The sequence below is a fragment of the Heterodontus francisci genome, chromosome 30 (genome assembly GCF_036365525.1).
Source record: "Heterodontus francisci isolate sHetFra1 chromosome 30, sHetFra1.hap1, whole genome shotgun sequence".
Taxonomy (NCBI): Eukaryota; Metazoa; Chordata; class Chondrichthyes; order Heterodontiformes; family Heterodontidae; genus Heterodontus; species Heterodontus francisci.
This window is the reverse complement of record NC_090400.1, coordinates 15,884,410-15,904,028: the sequence shown is the minus strand read 5'-3', so window position 1 is coordinate 15,904,028 and position 19,619 is coordinate 15,884,410. Positions and strand designations below refer to the sequence as shown.

Sequence of the window (19,619 nt, the reverse complement as noted above, 5' to 3'; positions counted from 1 at the left end):
ATTTAGTGTCTCCACCATTTCTCTGTTCCCCTCTATAAACTCCCCAGTCTCATCCTCCAAGGGACCAACATTCACTTTAACTACTCGCTTCCCTTTTATGTACTTATAGAAGCTTTTGCTATCCGTTTTTATATTTTGCACTAGTTTCCTTTCATAATTTACCTTTGCTGTTTTTATTACTTTTTTAGAAACCTTTGTTGATCTTTAAAAGTTTCCCAATGTTCCAGTCTGCCACTGGCCTTTGCAATATGGTATGCCTTAGTTTTTGTCTTTATGTTACCCTTAACTTCCTTGCTTAGCCATGGATGTTTTTTCTCCCTCTTACAAACTTTCTTCCTCTCTGGAATATATTTTAGTTGGGAGGAATTGAATATCTCCTTAAACATCTGCCACTGCTCATCAACTGTCCTACCTTTTAGTCTTCCTGCCCATTCCACTAGGGCCAAATCTGTCCTCATGCCTATGTAATTATCTTTGTTTAACTCCAGAATGCTAGTGTGGGACTCCAGTTTCTCACCCTCAAACTGAATTTGAAATTCTAGCGTGCTATATTCACTCTTCCCTAGAGGATCCTTAACTATGAGATCATTAATTAATCCCACCTAATTACACAATGCCAAATCTAGACTAGCCTGCTCCCTGGTTGGTTCCACAACATATTGCTCCAAAAAACAACCTCTAATACATTCAATGAACTCTCCCTTGAGGCTACCTTTGCCAACTTGATTAATCCAGTCTATATGCATATTAAAATCACCCATGGTTATTGCTGTACCTTTCTTACAAGCCCCCGGTATTTCCTGGTTTATACTGTGCTCCACTGCAGAACTACTGTTTGGGGACCTATAGGTTATTCCCCCCAGCGACTCCTTTCCCTTGCTATTTTTTATTTCTACCCAGACTGATTCTACATCTTGATCTCCACTGCCTATATCGTTTCTCACTACACTAATCTCTTCCTTTACTAACAAAGCTACACCTCCTCCTTTTCCTTCCTGCCTATCCTTCCGAAATACTGAGTACCCTTGGATATTCAATTCCCAAACCTGGTTTCCCTGCAACCACGTCTCAGTAATCTCGCTACTAAATCATGCTCATTCGTCTCTTATTTGCAGTTTTCTCATTTATTTTATTCCGAATGCTTCATGCATTCAGATACAAAGCCTTTAAGTTTGTTCTATTATCAAATTTCCCTACTCTTGTACGATTCCTTGGTGCAATATGACGTTGACATGTTCTGTCCCTTCCTTTTATTTTCTGGTAACAATCAGCCTCATCACTAACCTGCACTCCTACCTTCACCTTTAACTTTGACGTCCTAATTTTCCTTGCAACTGAACTCTTCCCGCCCCCCCCCCCCCCCCCCACTATTTAGTTTAAAGCCCTATCTACAGCCCTAGTTATACGATTCGCCAGGACTCTGGTCCCAGCATGATTCAGGTGGAGCCCGTCCCATCGGAACAGCTCCCTCCTTCCCCAGTACTGGTGCCAATGTCCCATGAATTCAAAGCCATTTCTCCCACATCAATCTTTGAGCCATGCATTTACCTCTTTTATCTTATTGACCCTGTGCCAATTAGCTCGTGGCTCAGGTAGTAATCCGTAGATTATTATCTTTTTGGTTCTGCTTTTTAATTTATCCCCCAGCATTTCATATTCCCTCAGCAGAACCTCTATCCTCGTTCTACCTATATCGTTGGTACCTACGTGGACCACGACAACTGGATCGTTCCCCTCCCATTCCAAGTTCCTCTGCAGCCCAGATGAGATATCCTGAACCCTGGCACCAGGTAGGCAACACAGCCTTCGGGACTCGATCCTGGCCACAGACAACAGTGTCTATATAAGGACGGTAGACTTCCTTCCCTGAAGGGCATTAGTGTACCAGATGGGTTTTTATGACAGTCTGATAGTTTCATGGTCTTCAGTTCTGATATAAACTTTTTATTTCAGATTTATTTAATTGAATTTATATTCCCCAGCTGCCCTGGTAGGATTTAAACTCATGATTCTGGATCATTAGCCCAGGCCTCTGGATTATTAGTCCAAGTAACATGACCACTATGCTCCTTGACCCATTCAACCCATGTGTTGCTGAAGTCTCCTTGCCATTTGCTAAACCTATTTTTATGACATTAGTAAATTTTGTACTCCATCTCATTTAAAAATTTCCCATTGCTGATTTGCCAATCTGTTAATTTTTCTTCCTATTTAATTTGTACCAGATTCCTCTTCATCTCTCTAAACTTTCTCTTTTCTAGTGCAGCATTCTTGTCTTTGACTCTTCATTATCCTGTTTTATTTTTACATTGGATCTAACTACATTATGGTTACTGTTTCCTATTTGTTGTTCTACGTGGTTGCATCAGTTATTTGCCCCAATTCATTTCCAGAATTAAATAAAGTAATGTGGTTTTCCTTGTCAGACCAGAAAGATACGGATTTAGGGAGAAGTCCTTAATGTCTGCTAAAAAGCATTCCCCACTCCTTTTCCCCCTCCCTATTTATCCTAAAAATGTTGTAACATGGAATATTAACTTCCCAATCCTGTGCAAAATTAAGCCATGTAATTTATACTTAATATGTTATACTGTTCCATAGCTACTAAAGCGTTTAACTCTCCAATTTTAATTTGTATGCTTTGCATATTCACATGCATACCACTTAATCCAAACTCAAATGTTTATTCTTTTTCCAGGTTTTAAGTTACTTTTATGTCCCTTGTCCCTTCTACAAGTGCTTTTATCTCTCACTGTCTCAAAGCCACTTTCTCCTCTGATATTTTGTTCCTGTTTCAGCCAAGCTTTATACTTCTATTCCATCAACTTTATTCATTCTGCTGTCTCTCTCTACTCTATAATTTTGAATGTAACATGTAAGATTTACTTGTATTAATAATGCAACCAAAATTTAAAATGAAACCAGGTGTTGGGGAAAACCTTGCATTGAAAGCACTATCTTCTGCATGGTCTCTGTCTTTAATATTTTCTTCCTTTTAACTTAATTCTAAGTATCGAATTTCAGTCCCACAGTACCCTGTTTATCCTTCCAAAGTGGCAAATTGCCCTTCTTTGGAATGCAATCTAAGCTATTAAGAAGTCTGTGAAATGTAATAAATAAAATTAAATGGATTAATTTACTCTGTGTTTTCCATGTAACAATTGCTGAAAAGAACAATATTAACCTTTATTTTGAAATTGGATCTGACACAACCAACTTTCTAAAATGGGCATGCCTTACTATCATGAGTTACCGTAACACAACAGGATCAGCTTACATCCTGCTACAGCATCAGAATGCATCTGAAATTATTTTGTGCCCCCCACAGTATGTGTACAGTAAACGTTCTGTAAAGTAACAAAAACTCCTACTGCATGCTGTGCTGGGAAAAAGTAGGATATGATTCAAAGTATCCACTTTTTCAGCTGTTTATTTGTATTGTTCACCCAAAAACACATTACAGTTTATAGCAGTTATAGTAATCATTGACTATGTGTTTTTAATTGCAAAGACTACATGCTTGAATGCCTGTTGTGCACACTAGAGGTTGTAGTTTTTCTCTGTTGGACAGTAGGTGCGAGGAAAAACCTAATTAACTGACTTAGCCCTCGTTTGACATTTGCATCCACTGACAGTGGAATTCCAGTCTCTCCTCCTTAAAGGGCCATTGCTTTTGTGAATCTCTTCTGTTTACTGATGACTTCTTGCGCAGAGTTGAACTACATAAGAAAAATTATGAAGATTCTACTCAAGCTGCTTATTTTAATATTAGAATCTTAATAGACCAGATCAGTCAGCATTACAATATACTGTAGCTGCTCACAAAATAACAATAACAACAGGGCCACAATTATTACCTGTTCAAATAGATATGATTTGGGATTGCCTCATTCTCACTTTCTACATTTCATATTATGTAATCTTTTAATTCATTTTCTTTAACCAGCTGGATCCTATGATAAAACCATCATCTTATGGGATATCGGTGTTCCAGATTGTGATTATAACTTCAGAGTGAGGTAAATGCTGTGCACACTTACTAAGTGAATAGAAACAGTATTTTTAAACATAACCATCTATTCATCCATTGCAATTTCAAAGGGGCACCACCTTCACAAAAACACCTTTTGCAAACTTTTGGTTTGAAGATGGAGCAAAATCATGTTTTTCATCAAACAGTGACATAATCAACTAACACAGTAAAATGTGCCGCTTGTGGGAGTGGCTGCCAGAGTTTTGAGGAAGGCCCACTTCAATCTTTCTCAAAGGACTTACTCTACAGCCAGCAATTGATTGGGGGTATTCAGATGCAGGTGTACTTCAGTGATGGCCCAAAACGAGCAGTTGAGTATCTGACTGGCAAGTTCAGGGAGTAGCAGTGAGGAGAAAAAAGACACAGATCAATGTAATATAAAAATTTGAATAAAAAGTAAATACATGAAAGATTACCTGGTGATATAAAATACCATAACTAACAATTGTGTTTTAAGGACACTGGCAGGCCAGGGAGGCCAGGCCAAAGATAAATTTGAGAAAAATATTACTTGTAAGGGGAAATACAAGAAAAACCTAACAGCTAAATGCATTTAAAATTTTTAAAATACATAATAAAATAAATTAAAACTTGGCTACTCAACTGGCACAAGTAAACACCTTTGGAACTGAGGGAACAATAATGCCGCATGGTGCCACTCTGTAGCCAAAGCATGCAACTTCATGCCCTATTTTGCCACATTTGCTCTCACTGTGAAATACCAGCTATTGTGTCTCACAAACCATTATGTGACAGCTTTAAAAATCAAAATACTTCTCATTATGCCACCCACATATTAAGGGTAAATGTGGACACTTTTGTACTGATATTTATCATAAAAATTGGACACTTTTGTACTGATATTTATCATAAAAATTGAAATCTATCTTTTCAACGCAATTTGAAAATGAAATGCCATGCCCCATGTACTAAATTTAATACTTTAGTTCTGAAGCACATTGGAACGTCTTGACAGACTTAATTAGGCTCGATATAAATGCGTTCCTTCACTGAGTGTATTTATATTTCTTGCATGTATGTCACTAATCTGATTACATATCCTTGTATATTAAACATAATTTCTAATATACGGGTGATATAATTGTAGAAGGAATGAACCGTGTATATTACACACCACTGGTATTTAATACAGAAGCATACTGAAACACTAATAGGTGGGCTACCGAGCCAAGTCCTAAAATAGTTTTTTTAAGGATATTTTCTTGGGGAGAATAGGGAATTGTAACTACTCTGACTAAATCCAGCACTGTTTGTGTTCTCGCATTGCAATAGTCAATTGCTGGTTTTGAAAGTTTGTTCAACCCCTTTGAAGATGAGCCTTGTCCCAACCTGTCCTGATCAATACCTTGTGGCTGCCTGTGAAGGAGGATGCTTTGCTTGGGATATCACGCTAACAAAATATGAGGGCAAAAGGTGAGTAGTTTACTTTAAGTGTATTAGCATTTAATGACATTTTTGGCCAATTTGTACCCTCCTGAAAGTTCTCTCCCTTTCTAGGGTGTAATTTCATGAGTGCCAGTGACCTTCCTCATTCAAATGCCTCCATTAATTCTACAGTCTTTGCCCACCAATGTCTCAGTATGCATCCTCTGCTTTTCTAATAGTCTGTCTGTTGTGTCTTCTCCCGCTTGCCTCTCCTGCTCCACTGTCAGTGGTGGACCATTCAGCTACCATCACCTTGCATTTTGGAAATCTCTTCTGAAACCTCTTGCATTGTCACTTCTCTCCCACCTTCAAACACCTCCTCAAAAGTTAGCTGTTTATTTTGTGCATTTGTTCACCACCTGTAATTACTCTTCCACTTCCTATTTGGTGTTTTCTGATTGCCAATAAAGCACTTTGAGATAGGCCAAATATAAGTTTAAATCCTTAATTTATGATAGAATGTGCATTCCTTTAAACATAATAGTGATAATTTGGGAATTCTTATGTTGCTGTTAAGGGAAATTTCATGCTCCTATTATAAATAGAACAGCTTTAATATTGAGCTCCTGGAACCAATTCAATTTTGACTGTACAGTAAAATGAGTTTTCATAGAAATTCTTTCTTGAAATGGCCATGAGCTGCTTTATGATATCGTATATTAACAAAATACTCCAGTTAATCTTTGCACAACAGTACATACGAACATACGAATTAGGTGCAGGAGTAGGCCACTCGGCCCTTCGAGCCTGCTCTGCCATTCAATAAGTTAATGGCTGAACTGATTACTCCACATTTCCACCTACCCCCGATAACCTTCTACCCCCTTGCTTATCAAGAATCTATCTACCTCTGCCTTTAAAATATTCAAAGACTCTATAAGTGGCAGCTTGTCAATAAGGGGAAAACATTTTTAGCCTGAGTAAAAGGAGATGCTGCAGAAGGATGCCATGGAGGTCGCTGTTAAAGTGATCTCTGTTCTCCAGCTGGCACTTGTGCCCCCTGTCATGCAGAAGGAGGTAACATACCTCACTTTGGCGGATATTGTATTGGTGGGGGCTTCTCCCACCAAAGGAAGCTGCACCACTATACCCCTGGTGACATCACTGAAATGTGAATGCCTGACTAACCATTTCTGCAAGTTCTGACAAATCTGGCTAGGAATGACCATGGGGACCTCGCTTTTCAGAGTCTGGGTCAGTAGAGAGGCAAATGTCAAGCTGTGCCATCTGTTATAAAGACACCTGTGGCATGCAAAGCATTCACATATGCATGAACAGTAAAGGCCAGGTGTGGCCTGAAACTTCACTGCGTTTTCTTGCAGCGCTGACTTACAGGATGGTGCTGTGGAGTAGCACAGAGGCAACCCTCTGCACAGGCAGCTCATGAAGCTCCATCTCAATTTCAGCAGCATTTAAAAGGGAACCAGCTTCTGGCTGCACCATAATTTGCCTTTATACTTGCACCTGGGGCTTTCTTTTCCTTCATCTTGGCCTACTACTTCTGAATTCACTCCCCTTCTGGACTTGGTAAAGGTAGCTGATAGACGTTTTTAAAGCTATCCAGAAGCTCTCTGAATGTTTGCCCTCTTCCCCCCCCATTCCCTTCTCACCCTTCCAAATGATATTCCCACCCTGTCCAGTGGCATTCTCCTTTAATTATCCCCTATTACTTTAAGCTTCAATAGCAGCACATTTTCTTCTCCTACCAGTGATGCCAACCCTAAACCCTTCTGAGTTTGTATCTGGAGTTGTGAATAGTTAAGCAAGTGAGCAAAAAGGAAAGAAAGGGATTTGGGAACAGAGTGCGCACATGGGATTAGCACTACTGCTCATATGAAGTACAGATATCAAAATGGAGTAGTTGGGATGAACGGCCTGCTTTCTTGTATTTTCTATGTAACTTAAGCCAAAGAATTGAATGCTATTTGCAGTTGAGATTCAGGCGTGTCTTAAAACACTGCTAACTAAGTTTACCTGACACCTGAAGATTAAAATTGCCACCTCCTTCAGCTTTACAGGGCTGAATAGCTTCAAAAATGCACGGTGCACGTGGTGAGATGTGTGTCACTGAGTTGCCACGATATTTAACGCAGCGGTTCATTTACATGGAGGGGGTGGAATGCCCGCCCCCAATGATGTAGAGGGGGCGGGCGCACCGTCTCCGGCAATGGCGTCCAGTGCCACTGCTGGAAAGGGCTATTGAGATGTTGATTACTCATTGGGGGGAGTGGGAAAGAGGATTTAGTTTAGTTTAGTTTAGAGATACAGCACTGAAACAGGCCCTTCGGCCCACCGAGTCTGTGCCGACCATCAACCACCCATTTATACTAATCCTACACTAATTCCATATTCCTACCACATCCCCACCTGTCCCTATATTTCCCTACCACCTACCTATACTAGGGGCAATTGCTAATGGCCAATTTACCTACCAACCTGCAAGTCTTTGGCATGTGGGAGGAAACCGGAGCACCCGGAGGAAACCCACGCAGACACAGGGAGAACTTGCAAACTCCACACGGGCAGTACCCAGAATTGAACCCGGGTCGCTGGAGCTGTGAGGCTGCGGTGCTAACCACTGTGCCGCCCACGTTTTAATAACATTTTAATTTTTGCCCACCTGTAACTTTAAAAATTGAAATGAGTCGGAAGGGCTTGAAGCCCTTTAAAGATGGCGTCCAATTGCCACCACACAAGCGCTGACGCCATTTTTAAAGGGCTTCAAGCCCTTTTGACTCATTTTAATTTTTAAAGTTACATGTGGGTAAATATTATTAGCAGTTTAAATCCCCTCTCCCAACCCCCACCCCCCTGCAATGAGTAATCAATATCTGAATAGCCCTTTCCAGCCAAAAAAATTTAATTTTCAATTCCAACCTTCCCCTCGAACTTTCTTCACTTTACCCTTCAACTCCTTCCCACCATCTCCTCCACCAATTGCGTACGTTTTTGCTGTTCCTCACCCCCACCGCCCTGAAAACGTCACTCCTCCCCCCCACTCCCGACACGACCTCCGACGTCGAGGAGCTGGTAAAATCCAGCCCATAATCTCTTACCAAAATTTTAAGCATTTGACATAAATTCCTGGTGGTAATGATGTGTTGTTTATGAAAAAGATAGCATCAAGTTGCAGTATTCTGTGTAAATGTTATTTTTAAGTACTCTGTTACCTTTAGAGTGGCCCATATTAAACATTTTTCAACAACTACAATTTATCTAAACTTTTTAAAAAAAAATTGTAAATTTGAGATTAAATTTCTCTCCGGTTTCTTTCCTTGTGACCAAATCAAGTCCATCTGAGATGATGAAAGCAAGTTGCTGGAAGGCATACGTAACAGCAACTTTAGGCCAGTTTTTCCATCGTACAAGCAAATGCTTGATTTTTGCTCGTTACTAATATTGAATGGCTGAATTTGGGATTCAGCAGTGAAGGAATAAAATCTGCCAATAAGTACTACTGAGGCACCAAGACTGTGCTGCATTTATTTTTACTTCATTGATTTAGAGTCATAGAGTATTACAGCACAGAAACAGGCCCTTTGGCCCAATGCGCCTGTGCTGACCATCAAGCACCTGTCCTAACTAATCCCATTTCCCTGCATTTGGTCCGTAGCCTTGTATGTTAGGGCGTTACAAGTGCTCATCCAAATACTTCTTGAATGTCGTAAGAGTTCCTGCCTCTACCACCCCTTCAGGCAGTGTGTTCCACATTCCAACCATCCTCTGGGTGAAAAAATTCTTCCTCAACTTCCCTCGAAACCTTAAACCTCCGCCCTTAAATCTATGCTTTCTAGTTATTGACCCCTCCGCTAAGTGAAAAAGTTTCTTCCTATCTATCCTACCAATGCCCCTCATAATTTTGTATACCTCAATCAGGTCCACCCTCAGCCTTCTCCACTCCAAGGAAAACAACCCCATCCTATCCAGTCTGTTTTCATAGCTGAAATGCTCCAGCCCAGGCAACATCCTGGTGAATCTCCTCTGCACCCTCTTCACTGCAATCACATTCTTCCTACAGTGTGGCGACCAGAACTGTGCACAGTACTCCAGCTCGGCCTAACTAGCGTTTTATACAGCTACATCATAACCTCCCTGCTCTTATACTCCATGCCTCGGCTAATAAAGGCAAGTATCCCGTATGCTTTCCTAACCACCTTATCTACCTGTGCTGCTGCCTTCAGTGATCTATGGACAAGCACCCCAAGGTCCCTCTGACTCTCTGTACTCCCTAGGGTCCTACCATCCATTGTATATTCCCTTGCCTTCTTCGTCCTCCCAAAGTGCATCACTTCACTCTTCTCAGGATTAAAATCCATTTGCCACTGCTCCGCCCATCTTACCAGCCCATCTATATCGTTCTGTAGTCTAAGGCTTTCCTCCTCACTATTTACGACACCACCAATTTCGTGTCGTCTGCAACCTTACTGATCATACCTCCTATATTCACGTCTAAATCATTAATGTACACTACAAACAGGGTCCCAGCACTGATCCCTGTGGTACACCAGTGGTCACAGGCTTCCAATCGCAAAAACAACCCTCGGCCATTACCCTCTGCCTCCTTCCACTAAGCCAATTTTGGATCCAATTTGCCAAATTACCCTGGATCCCATGGGCTCTTACCTTCTTAACCAATCTCCCATGCGGGACCTTATCAAAAGCCTTACTGAAGTCCATATAGACTACATCAACTGCATTACCCTCATCTACACCTCTACTCACCTCGAAAAATTCAATCAAGTTAGTTGGACACGATCTCCCCCTGACAAAGTCATACTGACTATCCCTGATTAATCCCTGCCTCCCCAAATGGAGATTAATCCTGTCTCTTAGAATTTTTTCCAATAATTTCCCGACCACTGATGTTAGACTCACCGGCCTGTAATTACCTGGTTTATCCCTGCTACCCTTCTTGAATAATGGTACCACATTCGCTGTCCTGCAATCCTCTGGTACCTCTCCTGTGGCCAGAGAGGATCTGAAAATTTGTGTCAGAGCTCCCGCTATCTCTTCCCTTGCCTCACATAGCAGCCTGCGATACATCTCATCTGGGCCTGGGGATTTATCCACCTTTAAGCCTGCTAATACAGCTAATACTTCCTCCTTTTCAATGCTAATTTGATCAAGTATATCACAATCCCCTTCCCTGATTACTACACCTACATCGTCCCTCTCCATAGTGAACACAGATGAAAAATAATTGTTCAAAACTTCACCTGTGTCCTGCGGCTCAACACACAGATTGCTTCTTTGATCCCTAATAGGCCCCACTTTTTCCCTGGTTATCCTCTTGCCCCTAACATACTTATAAAACACCTTGGGATTTTCCTTTATCTTGTCTGCCAGTGATTTTTCCTGCCCCCTCTTCGCTCTCCTAATTTTTTAAGTACTCCCCTACATTTTCTATACTCCTCTAGGGCCTCTGCTGTTTTCAGCACTCTGAATCTGATTTGTAGTTACATTTCCTTACAAATAGAGAGGAATGTTGCAGTTGCTACTAGAAATGGCAAATTACTAATCTGATATGGAAATGAAGTGCATCCTTTGTATGCTACTAATTGCTGCATTGTGAAATTAACATGTCAATTTCCTCTTGTACTGTTAGAAACATTGAGATGGAATTTCTGTTCCCAATTTACAATAAAGAAGATGATAAAACTACTTACCACATTATTGATTCATTGGCCTTCTGCAGCGATGATCTTGTAGGTAAGTGTACTAGGATTTGATGGAAATTATAGGAACATTCCAATCTGACCTATGCAAATTTGTGACAATTTAAGTTAGTTTACCAAGTTGTTATGGTCAGGTGAGGAGAGGATTGCAGGCTCCCCTCTTGCCCTGCCTTTTATTTGACCGCAACAGGTTTTGTTCCGTTCTAAACAGTGGTTGTATTTCTCACCTCAGTGAGTGTTTTACCTTTTACCTTTAATGTGGTCGTGAAAGAACCCACTGGACAGGTTTTCTTGAGTTTAAACAAGAAAGAGGTGAGTTTGTTATACTTAACAATATAAATCCGATCTAAAAAAAAATTTAAAAACACGCTACACATTCATACTAGAATCACACACCCACAAATAGATTACAGAATGCGAAGTAGATTTTGTGGTTGGATTAGAGTCCAGAATAAATGAAATTAAATATACAGTCTGTGAGGTTGGATGATTTGGTGGCCTTCCAGCTGAAGTTGTATTCTTGAAGTCTTTGGCTGGTCAAAATGCACTTTGAGGCTGGCCCGCTTGGCTTAGGGTTTTCTTGGAGGCAGACTTGTAGGTGGCTGTCTTCTCCTGGTCTCTGTCTGTAGGCTTGGAGCGTCCACAGTCACAGAAAGTTTTCGAACCTGTGTTATCTGGAGAGAGAGCGAGGCACACAGCCTTTCTGCTGCTGCATAGACTGAGTTATTGGCTTGATTGTCTTTGTTCAAGGAAACTCCCAGCTTTCACAGAGATGGGTAAACGGTCACATGACTGCCTCAGTGTATTTTCTGGAACCTTCTAATGAGATTCAAGATTCAGAATTGGCTCTCCAGGCTGCCTATATACCAATAGAGGGTAAACCTTTCAGGACTGAGATGAGGAGAAATTTCTTCACCCAGAGAGTGGTGAGCCTGTGGAATTTGCTACCACAGAAAGCAGTTGAGGCCAAAACATTGTTTTCAAAAAGGAGTTAGATATAGCTCTTGGGTCTAAAGGGATCAAAGGGTATGGGGCGAAAGCCGCAACAGGTTACTGAGTTGGATGATCAGCCGTGATCATAATGAATGGCGGAGCAGGCTCGAAGGGCCAAATGGCCTACTCCTGCTCCTATTTTCTATGTAATATTTACACTTGGAGGGGTTTGCTGTTTCAAAGTTAACTGTTAGGATTGCCTTTAATGCCATGCTAATGAAGCAATCTTAGGTAACAATCACTTAGCGAAGCCATTGTTCTGGGTCCAGGCTGCTCAGACCTTTGTCTCCAGTTGGGCCTTGGAATGTAAAAAGGTGTTTCAGATGCAAATTGCTGTGGCCATCTTGGCTGCCAGTTTTTAAAAAATTAACTGAAGAACTTTTACCATTAAAAGTTTAATGTAAGTTTCCAGCCGATGAATTAATATTCCTTATTTGGCATATCATTTTTCCTGACAAAGTTGACATTGTATCTGTAACCTAAGTTCATAACCGGTCCAACCTGATGGAATCGAAGCTTATTTCCTAAATAAATTGAATTTGGGCAGCGTCAGTTTGTTGTCCTGTTTCCTACTTATGTATCCAGCACAAAGTCGCACTTTCGTACATTCAGTCATGATCAGGTGCAATCAACCTAAAACAAAATAGTCTAGTTTTGTTTTTAAAATCTTACATCTTGAAAGCAAATTTCACTGAATAAACAAAATGGTTTTTTTTCTAACTTCAGATGCCAATGGTAAAGTTGTCATTGATTAGATGCCACAAGAGTTTCTCAGATTAGAACATTCCAAGACTTTTTAAAAACGAGAAGACTTGCACAGCATAACTCATTCTGAAAATACCAGTTAAAATGATTTATAATCTGCTTAAATTTTAACTAGTGTTTATACATAGCAGTAATTAAACCGTTTAGATTATTGAGGCTGTTATACTTAAAGTATTTTGTGATTGCACAGCTTCCAAAAGTTCCATGCAAGGCTCAATATACCTGTGGAGCTGGAGTCAAACTTTAAAAAGGTGCAACAAACGTAATACAAAGGTGCATGCAGCGATTGTGAGAGAGATGGAGTGGTCAAATACTGATGAAGTTTACATAGCACTCGCTGCTTGTCCAGGTTAGTGCACAAGGTCTCTAGAGCAGCAAGAGATTTATAAGATCCATGTTCTTCTCCAGCAGATATTGTTGTTTATGTTTCTTTTTTCAGGGTAACCAAAAATTGCCTTGTAAGATGTAGTTGAACAGTAAACTGTTTTGAAGGATTGTGAAGTTTTAATTAAAGGAGAAGCTGTATTCTACCAAATTATTATACAGACCTATATAATACTTAATCACATGGTTATGACCAGGTGAGGAAGGAGTCAGGTGCTCCCCACAGCCTTTTCCTGATTTGGCTGTAACAGGATTTAACTTTTAAAACACCGTGTTTTTAGCTTCCCCTCAGTGAGTCCTTGCTCACTGCTCTCTAATTATAATTGCGAAGAAGTCAACCAGACAGGTTTTCTCAGATTTAAACAAGAAAGTTGTAAGTTTATTAACCTTAAAACTCTAACTCAGTTAAAACTAAGAATACGTGATGCAACCACGCTAGCATGCATACGTGATAAATGCACACACAAATAGAGACAGAGGAAGAGAAAGAATTAAAGGGGAAATGTTTGAAGTAGTAGATAGAATTAAGTTATTGGCTTTGTGTTGCATGTAAAGTCTTTGATTGAAGTTAAGTCTTGCAGTTCTCGTTGGGGCTCAGTGCACACTTTCAAACTTGTTTTGCTGGTACCAGAAGGCTGCAGGGGGTCTTCTGCTTTGAGGCTTAAGTTACTTCTGTGGGTCCCTGGAACTATGTGTGAGAGAGAGAGAGAGGTGCTTTCTTCTTGAAGTTCAGTTGCAGTCTGCCTCAAAACTTTTCTGTGAGCACAATTCAGTTAATCCCCAGGTTGGCCAGCAGATTAATCATGTGACCAACTCTGTGTTTGAAACAGCCTCGCCTGCGAGGTTTGTGGATTCCTCCAAGCTTACCAGATGCTTTAAGTTGTGGGGGGTGGGTCCTCTTGCTCAGTCAATGACTCGCAATGTCTTTTGATCATCACTATTGACAAAACCCATCTGACTAATTGGATCAGGGAGTACTTCCATTGTCTCTCTAGGTAACTGTCTCTCAGAATGCAAATGTGCAGCCATGTTTTCAGCCACTCAGTCCTGTGCTCTTTTTAAACAAGTTATTTGTCCAATAACAGTTCAAAATAGTTTTCCATATGATTAAATTAATACATTCCCATTTGTCAGGTGTGGTTTCCGTCACATCAGAATATATCAAATGCTTCACAAAATGTTTTTTTCCTTCAAGTACAGCAATTATTATGTAGACAAAATGTTATAGTGGTAGATAGGTACATCAGTATCAGAATTTTCTGATATTTTAGTTATTCCATTTTTACTGTGTTTAATGTTTTAACATGGGCGGCACAGTAGCGCAGTGGTTAGCACCGCAGCCTCACAGCTCCAGGGACCCAGGTTCAGTTCTGGGTGCTGCCTGTGCGGAATTTGCAAGTGGTTTTTCGCCGGGTGCTCCGGTTTCCTCCCACCGCCAAAGACTTGCAGGTGATACGTAAATTGGCCATTGTAAATTGCCCCTAGTGTAGGTAGGAGGTAGGGAATATGGGATTACTGTAGGGTTAGTATAAATTGTGTGGTTCTTAGTCGGCACAGACTCAGTGGGCCGAAGGGCCTGTTTCAGTGCTGTATCTCTAAATAAATAAATGACTGGTTAGAAGCAGCCGGGGAAAGCCACTTTATGAAACTTCTGTGATGTTACGAATCAGCTGTAGGCATGACAGTAAAAGAGTGTGTTCTTGGAGCCCTGTGATGTGTTAAAGTCTTGAATAGAGTACTTTAATAAGGTAAACTATTCTTTGTAATACTTATAAATAGAATGAGAGTTCTTCCCATTCAATACATGAATTAGTTCCTGATGGATACAAGTTGCAGTGGAAATTACCAGAAGCCATGAAAGTCTAGTCTAGAAACAACTCTTATTAATCCTTGGCTGTCTGCAATTGGAATTACCCAGGCATGGGTTCAAGAGTTATTGTAAACTTGATTTTGGAGTGACGATTTGGGGTTGCCTAGGCAATGGCTTAAACTCTTAAACTCATTGTTTTTGCAATCCTTCTTTCGCTATTGTTTAACAGATTGCCTCAGTCGTCTCATTTCTGAAGATACTGGTTGTAAGAGTGGCTGTTTTTCTGCCATTTTAACTTTTTACCAACTTTTGCCATTTTTATTTCCCCTTTTCAAATAATGGTAGCAATGTGTAAGCTGTTTCAGGTGTATTACTTGTAGAGTTAGTGTAAGAATTGCTCCATTTCAGATGGCATCCCAGTTTCTGTAACTGTATCAAGTAGCTCAGACTATGTAATTATGTAATTGCAGTAACAATTGCATGATTTTACATGGAGATAGCATGAGAAACAATGAGAAAGCCTGTATTATTCATAAATAGTTAGTATGATGTTCTGAAGACAGTAGTACAAAAATCTGGAACTATTTTGTGTTGAATGTCAGTGAAGCAGGAACAGATAAACGTGTAAGCTTACAGAGCCCATGCCCAGGGCTCACAATGAAATATAGGGTCCTGCTAAAACTCTTCATAATGCAGAAAACTGCAGACAACTGCTGGATCAGTTTGGTTCTTGAGAAGTGCAATCCAAAAGTTGGCAATCAGGATCGCTGCCTCAGCACGAGTACAGTGTTCTAGTCAAACCAAACCTGTTCTGCTCGTGAAGATACATGGAACAGATTCAGTTGTTGGAAGGAGTGTAGAGAAGAGCCACAAGACTGCTGTGTTAGTGGTCTGATCTACGTGAAAACTCTGGCTTTTCAGACTTGAAAGATGGCACCTGAGATGTGATCTTGTGGAAGTATATAGGATTGTAAACAGTATGAAAAAGGTAAATCTGGAAAATTACTTTAAATTCGATTGTGCATGTAAGACAAAGAACCACAAGGGGAAAAAAGAACTGGCTTTTCATGTGGCTCATTTCACAACCTCAGGATGTCCCAAAGAGCTTTACACCCAAAAAAGTATTTTCTTTGAACTATTGTCACTGCTGTACTGTTGGAAACGCGACGACCAATATATAAATAGTATTGAGATAATGACCACATAATCTCTTTTAGTGATGGTGTTTGAGGGATAAATGTTGGCCAGGACATCAGGGAGAACTTCCCTGCTTCTCTCCGGATACTACCATGAAATATTTTTCATTCACCTGAGAGGGCATGTGGGGCCTTGGTTTAACATCAGAGGTTCAAATTTATAAACAGAAAATGTAGGACTGGAATCAGGAATCACATTAAGAGTGAGAAGTAAAAGGAATTAGCTCCTGGACAGAGTAGTCGGTGAATCATTAATGAGCCAACTGGATGCTGCAGTTGAGGCGCTATGCAGTTATTCTAGACAGATGAACTAAAATGGGCAGGAAGGTCTGCTTCATCTTACGATGCTCAAATCTTTTGGTGATCTACTACATAGAAGAACACGAGCAACAATTTTGTAAGAACACCATCACCTCTGCGTTCCACATTATCCTGACTTGGAAATGTATTGCTGTTTCCTAATTGCCACTAGCTCAAAAATCCTGAAATTCCCAGTCTAACACCATTCTGGGATCATTATCACTACAAGGACTGTAGCAGTTGAAGAAGGCCCACCATCACCACCTCAGCGCAACTGGGGATGAGCAATGAATGTGACATTGTTCTTTTCTTTGACTTTCATTGTCTAGTCCTATTATCTATCTTTACCTGATATTGATAGTATTTCAAACACCAAAGACATCGTACAAATATTAAACTTTTAGATATGAAAGGTTAAAGACTAAACATATAGTGCAAACAAGTGAATAGAAAGAGGAGTCCACTTGACAGTAGTGCAATAATTAAGCAGAGTGGATTCTTTCCACAGATGAAAACTATCTTCTATGTGGCGATGAAAAGGGTGACATTTGGTTGTATGAGCTTGATGAGTTCACCAATGAAGAAGTGACTTCTGGCAAGAAGACCTCACCAACACAGGTACCCCATACTGCTGCAACATTAAATGACAAAATCAACTTCTTTATAATGGACTGAAAAATTAACTGATTCTAGTTATAGTTTTGAATGGGTTGTCTATTTATTTATATCTATGGTTTCTATGGTACTATCTATAGGTGGAACCTTAAGGTAGCAAAAGTTTCTGTGAACTTAAAATGAAATGTTATTTTATCCTCTTCTCTCCTTTCCTTGTTCTCCATATATCCTTAAAAATACGAAGTCAGAATATCTGATATAATAGATATTTTCAAGAGCAGTACCCCAAAGTCAAATTACATCATTCTGTCAGATGACTGCCCCTTCTTCATGGCATACAAATTGCACTAATATCTGCTTTATTCTCTTTCTGTTCCCAGCGGTGTAAGAAAGACCTTGTGAAACACCTCATCTGTCTTCAGCCTGTGGTTATGATAGTTAGGCCTTGTATTCTGCTTATCTCTAGAAAGAATATAAAAATTCTGAGTATGATTTCTTGTTTTCCAGTGATTCAAGGATTATATTTGTGTGAAATTCTAACCAAGATTTTTCACTGTTATTTTTGTTGTTTACAGTCTCATATATTCCTATGTATTTTTTTCAGCCAGGATAGAAGAAGGCAATCTGTTGTCAAGCCAGATAAAACAGTTTAGGCACACAAGAGTGGCTTAGGACTGACTCAGCATCTGTCCAATGTCCCCTCTGATAACTGAGATTGCGAAACTCCACACAAAGAAATGCATTCTATAGTGCATGCATTAAACTCATTTGGCTCTCCCTAATTAGAATGTGGCTTCACCTTTTTTTTAAATGCTAAAACATGCAGTTGTTTATTTGCTATGGGGGGAAATACTGCATTCTTAATGTGAAGGATTTTGAAAATACATTACTTGATTTTTAATAGCAGAGTGCAAGAGGCAGTATTGCACTATTCATTCTGGTTTTCAGCTGGATTGCCCAAGTGAAGGGAAAGGAAAGAAATGCTGCGTTCACAAAAACTATATTTCCTGTTATTTTCACTGTGTGAATGTTTTAAGATGTAAGTATATTAGGTACTTTATTTTCCACCATCCCGCAGGCCAGCCTGTTGCCATAAAACAGAAAGTGCTGGAAATACTCAGCAGTTCTGGCAGCAACTGTGGAGAGAGAAACAGAGTTAACATTTCAGGTCGATGAAGAAAGGGATGTTCGTTATATCCGAGAACTTGGTGTCTGTACTCATAACATACTAGGTGTTGGATGGTTGTTTGGTTCATTTGCTCACTTGGTTCACATTCTTATGCATTTTCAGATTCTCAAGTGGCCAGCCATAAAAGCACAAGGGGAAATAATTGAAGGAACTTTGATAAATAATGTAACTACAGACCCTGAATTTAAATACCTTGTAGCAGTGACAGACAGAAATATCACTGTTATTTGGAAAAGAACATAAAGTTTTCAGCAAGGGAACAGAACAATGGAATGTCCAGAATCCAAATTTACAGCGGTCTTGACTTCAAGTAGAACTGAATGATGCTATATAGCATTCTGTATTGTATTCCAAATAGTCTTGCATCTGAGAATCCAGAACCCCTTCTGCATGAGAAATGTGCATTTTGAAGATGGACAAGGTAGAAGAGTCATTGAGCCTTTGTAATAAATACTAGCAGACCACTTGCGGTGTTGCTCATGGTAAGTCAGAGGATGTGCTGAGTAATACTGGGGATCTGCATAGACATTACATTTGTTTAAAGGATTTTTAATAAAAAATAAGAATAGAATTTAATTGTTACTGGCCTGAAGAGGTGGTAGAGGCAGGAACCCTCACAACATTTAAGTAGAATTTAGATGAGCACTTGAAACGCCATAGCATACAAGGCTACGGGCCAAATGCTGGAAAATGGGATTAGAATGCTTGATGGTCGGCATGGACACGATGGGCTAAAGGGCCTGTTCTTGTCTTGTTTAGTTTAGTTTAGAGATACAGCACTGAAACAGGCCCTTTGGCCCACCGAGTCTGTGCCGACCATCAACTACCCATTTATACTTTTTCTTTTGGGCCTCCTTATCTCGAGAGACAATGGATACGCGCCTGGAGGTGGTCAGTGGTTTGTGAAGCAGCGCCTGGAGTGGCTATAAAGGCCAATTCTGGAGTGACAGGCTCTTCCACAGGTGCTGCAGAGAAATTTGTTTGTTGGGGCTGTTGCACAGTTGGCTCTCCCCTTGCGCCTCTGTCTTTTTTCCTGCCAACTACTAAGTCTCTTCGACTCGCCACAATTTAGCCCTGTCTTTATGGCTGCCCGCCAGCTCTGGCGAATGCTGGCAACTGACTCCCACGACTTGTGATCAATGTCACACGATTTCATGTCGCGTTTGCAGACGTCTTTATAACGGAGACATGGACGGCCGGTGGGTCTGATACC

The 19,619-nt window shown here is 40.3% G+C and overlaps 1 protein-coding gene across 6 annotated transcripts in view; it reads left to right on the top strand.

The window, feature by feature from the left end:
* Positions 1 to 19,322, top strand: part of lrwd1 (leucine-rich repeats and WD repeat domain containing 1) — a 51,625-nt gene extending 32,303 nt beyond the window's left edge. For 5 of the 6 annotated variants that reach the window (XM_068010130.1, XM_068010134.1, XM_068010133.1 and 2 more), the window contains exons 11-16: positions 3,947 to 4,019; positions 5,327 to 5,467; positions 11,085 to 11,188; positions 13,103 to 13,261; positions 17,111 to 17,220; positions 18,509 to 19,322. In XM_068010130.1, the coding sequence (XP_067866231.1) occupies positions 3,947 to 4,019; positions 5,327 to 5,467; positions 11,085 to 11,188; positions 13,103 to 13,261; positions 17,111 to 17,220; positions 18,509 to 18,649 (728 nt within the window). In that variant the 3' untranslated portion in view covers positions 18,650 to 19,322. The remainder of the gene's footprint in view (positions 1 to 3,946; positions 4,020 to 5,326; positions 5,468 to 11,084; positions 11,189 to 13,102; positions 13,262 to 17,110; positions 17,221 to 18,508) is intronic. The other variant, XM_068010131.1, reaches the window with a different exon arrangement.
* The last annotated feature ends 297 nt before the right edge of the window (positions 19,323 to 19,619 follow it).